Source organism: Brassica oleracea, chromosome C3 (assembly GCF_000695525.1).
Source record: "Brassica oleracea var. oleracea cultivar TO1000 chromosome C3, BOL, whole genome shotgun sequence".
NCBI lineage: Eukaryota > Viridiplantae > Streptophyta > Magnoliopsida > Brassicales > Brassicaceae > Brassica > Brassica oleracea.
Genome location: NC_027750.1, coordinates 55262620 through 55271956, shown reverse-complemented (window position 1 = coordinate 55271956; position 9337 = coordinate 55262620). Strand labels below are relative to the sequence as shown.

Here is a 9337-nt window from a genome sequence, read left to right as displayed (position 1 = left end):
CAAATAAATATATTTTCTAAAATATATGTGAATGTTTTTAAAATTTAACACAACAAGAAGCATATATATTTTTTGATAAAACTAATGAATATATATTAATAATATTTTGTTTATATGTTATATTTGATAATTGACTATAAGTAAATATAATAAAATTCTCAAAAATAAAATATATTTTTAAAACATAAGATAATTCTTAAATATGTTGTGTTTTATCTGAAATAATATTTTTTAGTATAAAATATAAGTTTAATGTTTGATTTATCTTTTTTAAAACATAATTAATAATTTATTATGTTGGTTTTGATTTAATAGTTATAAACAAATAAATATCTATAAGAACACTATGTCTGCATGTGCGGGTAGAACACCTAGTATATAATAAAACCGAAAACCCTAAAACAATAAAGATAATTATCTAAATAATTAATAAAATAAATAATAAGATATTTGGAAATATGCCAAATACTTATCTGTCTGAGTGGATATATAAAACCATATTGTATATAACGGATGCACCTTAAGGTAATCTTTGAGAGGACAACTTGGGAGCCAAATGCGTTTGTGCAAAGAAACGGAGAGAAGAAACTCAAGTCCTTTAACCGTTTTGGGTAACAAGACATCCGACATTGAACTTAACCCAAACCGGTTCACATTCGAATCAGTCATAATCGGAGGTGCACCGGTTACCACTGTAGAATGTATATATAGAAAGGTTATATTAGTCAATAGTATTGCCTGCAATACCTAGATCACGTCGTATATATATTGTAACCTCTGCACTCAATAATATTAAGCTTCCTATTCTATATGGTATCAGAGCCTCCGGTTCTAAAAACCTAATCAATCTCAGCCGCTTTTCTCTTCTTCTCTCCTCCCTCTTCGATTTTTCTATCTCTCCAATGGCACCTCCGGCTAATCACGACACTGTGATCACCATTGACAATGTGAATCTTCTTAACGTCAACATGTCTAACGTTACGAAACTCACGGCATCCAACTTTCTCATGTGGAGCCATCAAATCCAAGCCTTGCTCAATGGCTATGGACTCGCTGGATATATCACCGGCGCAACTGTCATCCCACCTGCGACGATCACCACTGCAGAAAATATCACCGTTAACCCAGCCTACACGGCTCATCAACGACAGGATCAACTCATCTACAACGCCTTACTGGGTGATATCTCCGCTACTATCCAACCCATCCTCGCTACCACTTCAACGTCTGCAGAGATCTGGGAGAAGCTCTCGGCCACCTATGCGAAACCAACTCGCGGCCATATTCAACAGCTCCGACAGCAGGTCAAGCAATGGAAGAAAGGAACAAAGTCCATTGACGAGTACCTGCAAGGATTCATAACCAGATTCGATCAGCTTGCCCTCCTTGGGAAACCGCTGGACTTGGAGGATCAGCTTGAGTTCATCGTGGAAGGTCTTCCTGACGAGTAAAAAAAGTCGTCGATCAGATACAGGGTCGTGATGTCCCGCCGTCGATCACTGAGGTCCATGAGAAGCTGTTGAATCAAGAAGTCAGACTGCAGGATATCACACCTAACTCTGTCCTACCGATCTCGACTAATGTAGCTCAGTCTCGCCCTCCTAGCAACAACAACAGGAACAATAACTCCGGCAACTATCGTGGTCGCTACAACAACAGAAACAATAACGATGCTTATCAAGCACAGCCGCAGTATGCACCACGACAAGACCAGAGTTCCCGTGGCTACCAAGGGAAGTGTCAAATATGCAGCATCTACGGTCACAGTGCAAGGCGATGCCCTCAACTTCAGCAGTCATGCGTGTACAGTCACACAGCACCACATCAGCACTCGCCCTCACCAGTTCCATGGCACCCTCGCGCAAACATGGCAGCCGCAGCGTACAATCCAAACAACTAGATTCTTGACTCTGGCGCTACCCATCATCTCACCACGGACTTGAACAACCTGGCGCTTCATCAGCCCTACAATGGTGGAGAAGAAGTCATCATTGCAGACTGCTCAGGCCTACCGATTTCGCACACTGGTTCCTCGATTCTCCCTACCCCTTCTCGCTCTTTAACCTTAAACAATATTTTATATGTTCCTAACCTTCATAAAAACCTTATCTCTGTTTACCGCCTGTGTAATTCTAATAAGGTGTCTGTTGAATTCTTTCCTGCCCACTTTCAGGTGAAGGATCTCAGCACGGGGGCCCGGTTACTCCAAGGTAGAACTAAAGATGAGATATACGAGTGGCCAGTGACATCATCCAAGCCCATCTCACTCCTTGTTTCACCCACGTCTAAAACCTCTCTCAACTCTTGGCATATGCGACTTGGACACCCAGCTTTACCTACTTTAAACACTCTTGTTTCTCAATTTTCATTGCCTATTTCTTTGTCTTCTCAAAAACAAATCCCTTGTTCCCATTTCTTAATCAATAAAAGCCATAAATTGCCTTTCTTTTCAAATACAATAGCCTCAACCAAACCTCTTGAATATGTTTATACCGATGTCTGGATGTCCCCAATAACCTCAGTAGACAATTTCAAGTACTATGTCATCTTTGTGGATCACTATACTCGGTTCACCTGGCTATTCCCTCTTAAGCTCAAGTCGCAAGTTCATGCTGTCTTTATCGCCTTTAAATCACTTGTGGAGAATCGATTCAGTGAGAAGATCAAAACGCTATACTCTGACAACGGCGGCGAGTTCATTGCCTTGCGTTAATATCTTCAAACTCGTGTCATCTCACACCTGACATCACCACCTCACACTCCTGAACACAATGGGATTGCCGAAAGAAAACATCGCCATATTGTGGAGACTGGTCTCACTCTTCTCAGTCAGGCGTCCATGCCTCCTTCATACTGGTCATATGCATTCTCAGCTGCGGTTTACCTTATAGCCCACCCCTATTCTCAACCACACTTTGCCTTACGCCAAGCTCTTCCAGCAAACACCAAATTACCACAAGCTCCGATTTTTTGGATGTGCTTGCTACCCATGGCTGCGTCCGTATGCAAACAACAAACTCGAGATGCGATCAACTGAGTGCACGTTTCTTGGTTACTCTCTCACACAGAGTACATATCTATGTCTTGATCGCAGCCCTGACCGAATATACACATCTCGCCATGTTCAATTCAGTGAAGAAAAGTTTCCATTCTCAGCAGCCCCATCCGCTCGCGTTCAACCAGAAACACCACCATCTTCATCCTCTCCATCCTTTATCCCTCTCAACCTGATGTCTCACTCAATGCCACTCGTACCAGCTTCATCGGTGCCTCCCGCGGGCAGAGATTCTCACCGCCGGCTAACACCCGACGTCCCATCCTCTTCGTCTTCACCGACGAATGATGTTGTGATATCTAACGACAACACACAAGTGGAACCAGGTATTGAATCAACAGCACCTCATTACAACGCTCAGGTATCTCCTCAACCCTCTTCTCAAACAGGTCAACCTGATCCCACTCCCACGCAGCCTACCTCAACCGTAAACACTGACCCAACGCCTACCACAAACACACAACCACAACAACCAACCAATCCCTCACCAGCAAATATTCATCCCATGGGAACCCGTGGTAAGAACCAGATCAGAAAACCAAACCTTAAACACTCCCTTCTCACCATAAAAACTCAAAAAGTCCCACCAATACCAACTACCGTAACCCAATCCATGCAAGATGAAAATTGGCGAAATGCCATGGGAGAGGAGATCGATGCCCAGATTCGAAATCGCACTTATGAGTTGGTGCCACCGCGACCTTACCAAAATATTATCTCTACTAAATGGGTTTACTCTTATAAATATTTTCCAGATGGCACTCTGCGAAGACATAAGGCTCGTTGGGTCGCGCGAGGATGCAAGCAACAGCAAGGTCTCGATTACTCTGAAACATTCAGTCCGGTGGTTAAGTCCCTGACCATCCGCCTTGTTCTCCAGCTAGATGTCTCACGAGCGTGGCAAATCAAACAACTTGATGTTAATAATGCCTTTCTTCAAGGCACTCTCTCCGACGAGGTCTATGTTAGCCAACCTCCTGGATTCGTCGATAAAGATCGTCCTCATCATGTCTGCCGACTACGCAAAGCCCTCTATGGCTTGAAACAGGCGCCCCGAGCATGGTATCAAGAACTGAAAACATTTCTCTGCTCCCTCGGGTTTCGTAACTCTCTCACCGATACATCGGTGTTTGTGTACAACAATGCCGGTCGAGTTGTGTACTGCCTGGTTTATGTTGATGATATAATTGTTACTGGGAGTAGCGATGCTCTTGTTGCAGACTTCATAGCTGCCTTGACCCATCGATTCTCTCTCAAGGAGCCCACCAATTTGGAGTACTTTCTCGGAATTGAAGTGACCAGAACCCCACATGGCATGCATCTTATGCAGCAAAAATACATCACAGATCTTCTTACTCGAGTGAACATGGCTGATGCTAAGCCGGTCACATCGCCAATGGCCACTACTCCAAATTTGTCTTTACAATCTGGTACACAGGTGACGAACCCGACCGAGTACAGAATAGTGATTGGTAGCCTCCAATATCTAGCCTTTACCAGACCCGATATTGCGTACGCGGTGAACAGATTGTCATAATTCATGCATCGCCCGACTGATCTGCACTGGCAAGCTGCCAAACGCGTCCTTCGATATCTCGCCAGAACAGTTTCACATGGCATTTACATTCGTAAGGACTCACCTCTCTCACTTCATGTATTCTATGATGCAGATTGGGCAGGAGACGTTGATGATTTTGTATCTACTAATGCCTATATTCTCTACCTCGGCACAACTCTGATTGCTTGGTCGTCAAAGAAGCAACAAGGAGTCGCACGGTCATCTACGGAAGCGGAATATCGAGATGTTGCTAACACAGCCTCGGAGATTCGCTCGGTATGCTCTCTCCTAACTGAGCTTGGCGTCACACTACCACACACACCAGTGGTCTATTGTGACAATGTTGGAGCCACGTACCTATGTGCAAACCCGGTCTTCCACTCTCGTATGAAACATCTTGCTTTGGATTATCATTTCATCTGCGACAATGTGAGTTACGGTGCTTTGCGGGTCTCACATGTATCTACTCATGATCAGCTAGCTGACGCTTTGACAAAACCATTGCCTCGCACAAGGTTCCTGGAGCTCTCTAACAAGATTGGAGTTCGTGAACTCCCTACATCTTGAGGGGGTGTGTAGAATGTATATATATAAAGGTTATATTAGTCAATAGTATTGCTCTGTAATACCTAGATCACGTCGTATATTAAGCTTCCTATTCTATAACCATCAAAGCCTTAACCATGTTCCCATACAACTCTGCAATCTTGGAAGCCACAACGCCACCGCAGCTAAATCCGACCAGGACAAACTTATCCACGCCAAGGATACTCATAGCCTTAACCATACACTCGGCTTGAAACTCTGGTGACCGGTCCGGTTTATCGGTGTAAGACCCACCGAAAAATAGCAAGTCCGGTATGTAAACAGAGTATCTCTTTGATAACGAACGAGCTTGAAACGCCCACGTCATTACTCCGTCGCCGGCGAAACCGTGAATGAGTAGTACTGCTGGTTTTTCTGGCTTCCCGCCGGAGTTTTTCGGTAACCAGAAGTTAACCTTTGTTCCTGGTTCGGTTTCTACGGTATGTGGAACAAGTCCGGCTGATTTCACGATAATGCACATCGACGATCTTAGTGCAACCGCTAAGTTCACCATTTTTTGCTATAACCTTTTATTTTTTTCTGTTTAAGATGATCAAACATTCTTTTTCTTGTCTTTATAAAGAGAGATATGTTCTTCTTCTCAATAGACATTTAATGAAAGTTGCAATCATAATCTCATGGCCATGCCTGATAAACAACACACTGCCACAATGGGTAGCTCCATCACCGTTGTCCAGGAGCAATCGATTTGTAAATATTTTTGGAACGTTATTATAATCAACGGTATATTTTCAGTGTTCATTAAATTCATATAGTTGTGGTGACCCATGCTTAAAATTTTCGGTAATCATTTCAGATACAATGTATATATGAGAACTTAGATGCTGAGTGAAGTTTTATTGTGTATGATTTATGATATCAGAGCACATGAAGGAAAATATTACAAATTCTAATTAAGAATAAAAGTTTTTTTTTTTTTTTTTTGATAACTCTGGTATTTGGGCAGGCTACATTCTCAACTATCCCCCGAAAGGGGTCCAGCGCCCCAACGGAAGGGATGTTAAATCCGTTGTGGCCAAGGCTCGAACCCGGGTGGCGGACAGTACAACTGTACCTCCTTTACCACCAAGCTACAAGCGCTTGGTTGAATAAAAGTTGTCACGTTTACCTTAAGCGTTTCTCCTCCAAAATATCATGATCGAATAAGATGGCCCCATTGATACTCCAACTGCTACGTACCGACGATACTATCTCATAAAGTCACCCAGCTACTCTGCGTACTCTTCTTACATACCCTTTTAACATAGGCATTAAGTTGCATGTCAAGTTGTATTAAGCGATGCAATAATTTTGAAGGCGGATCCAAAACCTTGAGCACCAGCAACGCAGAATCTCTTATAGTCTCTAAACTAATTTTTATTGATATCTTAATAGCATTAAGTGACATAATTAATTTTCACTTTTGTAAATATAATTGGGCTAATAGGAAAATATGGACTGGTGTAGATATAGTTTCTATAAAACATTTTAAAGTTTCTTTGCAGTGACATTTTCTATAGTCTCTCTCTGACTTTTCTGTTTTAATTATTTTTTTTGTTGAGATACTATCTTTAGAAATCATTAATAATGCTCTTATACAGCAGGGGCAAATTTATTTCTTAGTGAAACTAATAATATATTCTTTAGTATATATATTAAATATTTGTAATTTCATGCTTAGATTCTCTCCGTTTCTTAAAGTTAATTTTTAATATCTGTTTTCACAAAATAATAAATGTTTTCCTGTATTTAAAATTTGTTGGTGTAGTTAAGCACATCCGGATCAAAACTCATGGTCAAAGTAGGATACACATCCTGAAAAGGTTGATTATAAAGTACAAGTGTCATTCGTTCACTTCCCAAGAGAACATTCACAAAGTCATGAAAAGTAAACACAAGTAGCTTCATAATAAATTTAAATTAAACAAACTTACACAAAGACCCAAAAGAAAGCAAAACATTCAAATATATATATGTAAATAAAGTAAAATTAAAGAATTTGGACAAGGCTAAGACTTTAGTCTTTTATGCTAAATGTTATCCAAGGCGACCTTTTTAAAGGAAAATCTATGAAACGATAATATTCATCACATCGTAAAATCGTGGACAAGGCTGGTCCGGTCGGTGACGTTAAGCCTCCAAGACAAGAACGGGTTGGCTGTGGCGTCATGATTAACCTCTCTGACGTCGTCAACGAATGAATATTCGTTATTCTCCGGCGAGTAATACGGGACTTTATGCTGTTGGTGGTGAATCCAAGGTGACGGTGAAACATAATGATTGTTGTTATAATAATTTGCTCCTCCATGATGATCGGAAGTCGAAACTCCAGCCGCCGTTGATCCTCCGCGAGAAGTCGAGACGCACGTCTCTCTTCCTTCTTGAATCGGATGCCACACGCATTACATAATGACTGAACAAATCAAAATCATAATTACTATTTATAACAATAATTTTTCGTTTTAAGTAAAAAAGAGTGTAATATAAAACCTAATTAACTGGACTATATAGTACTTGTTTTTTTTGACAACATAGTATTTGGTATTACATGACTTATATTGGGTATATATACGTACCTTGGGACCTCTTGGACCGTTTCTCCAGAGAGGAGTAGAAGTGGTCTCGCAGTTAGCGCAACGGCGAGGGAGGAGGTAGCTGTTATCTCCGCCGCTGCCTTTCTTGGCACCGTGCAAGAAGTCCCAGCATAATCTGTTTGAGGTATGAGAAGAGAATCTACGGTCGTTGTCGTCATTGCAGAGACGAGTAGATGGAGTTCCAAGTGAGAGAGTACAGTCAACAGAAGCATAAGGAGAGGAGTGATGGACGACGTCGTTTTCTGAGAAGAACATTGAGAAACCCATCACTAAACGTTAGTATAGTAATATTGGAAACCCTAAAAGTAAATCGTGTTTTGAGAGATAGAACGAGAAGTGTGTGTGTGTGTGTGTGTCTTGTGCTGTGTTTAATGTGTTTGGTAGTTATAAGGAAACGGTGTAGGAGGAGTCAGCTAAAAACAAAGGAGTACACGTTGCTATTGTGAAGTGGAGACAGGAGAGTATTTACTATTTATAGAGCTTTGAGAACTCGACAAAAAGAGCAAAGTTTGGTCCCGGTCTTATTACATATGTAATGTGTGACTGAATCCATATTGTTACCTTTTTGGGTTCGATTTACATGTGTTTTCTCCTTTAATTTGTCTAAAAAGATGATACAGTGAATATGTCATTGATTCAGTTCTAAGAGGCTTTTGTTGAAGTTACTCTATTTCATTTTTATTGGTGGTCCAAATAATAGCTCGAATAATTTATTAATTCTTATAAATTTATTCACAAATATATTTGTTTAGCACCTTAGTTGTTCCACTATTAATTTCCATCATTTTTAGCTAAAATGAATTTTATACTTTTAATATTTGTATTGCTAAATCTTTTATCAAAAAAAAATATATATATTTGTATTGCTATTATAATGTATTCCTAGGCGATTTTGTTAAAAAAAAACATGGTTTTACCAATGAAATACTTCAGTCTTTTATATCATGTAGCAGAAACAAATAATTAAGTAGTTATTACTCTAAAACAATACTTTTGTACGGACGAAATGTTGTTTAACACTGCTAAGCAAACTATAATGAATCAAAAAGAGAGCGTTAATAATTAATTAAACGGTAAAGTAAGTAATAATAATGACAAGTTCAATCTGCAGTTAAAGTGGGAGAGATCAGAGAATGTAGTCAAAAGAGGACCACGTGACTGGGGGATGTCACGGTCTTCTAAGGATCTGGTCTCTCTCCGATCACAATCATACTCCATACCCGAATCTCCAAGCCCCCTTCTACCACACGTTATCGCTTGCTTCACCAAGTCGGCCAGTAATATGCTCTCATTTTTGCATCTGTATTCCTTTTTATATACTATGTTATAATATAATGGTGATAACGTTCACCGCACAAAGTTATAATGTACCACGCATTTTATTACTATGTGATAAGACTAATGTTTATGTCGTTCAAAAACGCCATTTTGCAACTAGTGTCAAGAATATATAGGAGGGATATCATCTAACACTCGTTTCTAATTTACTCTTAGTTGATACTCCCTTTGTTTCATTATAAGTGTCGTTTTAGATTTCGGCACCAC

At 40.4% G+C, this 9337-nt stretch overlaps 1 protein-coding gene and 1 pseudogene across 1 annotated transcript in view; both read right to left on the bottom strand.

Moving 5' to 3' along the window:
- Positions 1 to 5712, bottom strand: part of LOC106333510 (monoacylglycerol lipase ABHD6-like) — a 7074-nt gene extending 1362 nt beyond the window's left edge. The window contains exons 1-2 of the mRNA XM_013771946.1: positions 5285 to 5712; positions 520 to 694 (exon numbers count right to left, since the gene is read on the bottom strand). Coding sequence (XP_013627400.1) covers positions 520 to 694; positions 5285 to 5712 — 603 coding nt within the window. The remainder of the gene's footprint in view (positions 1 to 519; positions 695 to 5284) is intronic.
- A 1393-nt stretch (positions 5713 to 7105) lies between these two features.
- LOC106333015 lies at positions 7106 to 8587 on the bottom strand (annotated as a pseudogene).
- Between the last annotated feature and the right edge of the window lie 750 nt (positions 8588 to 9337).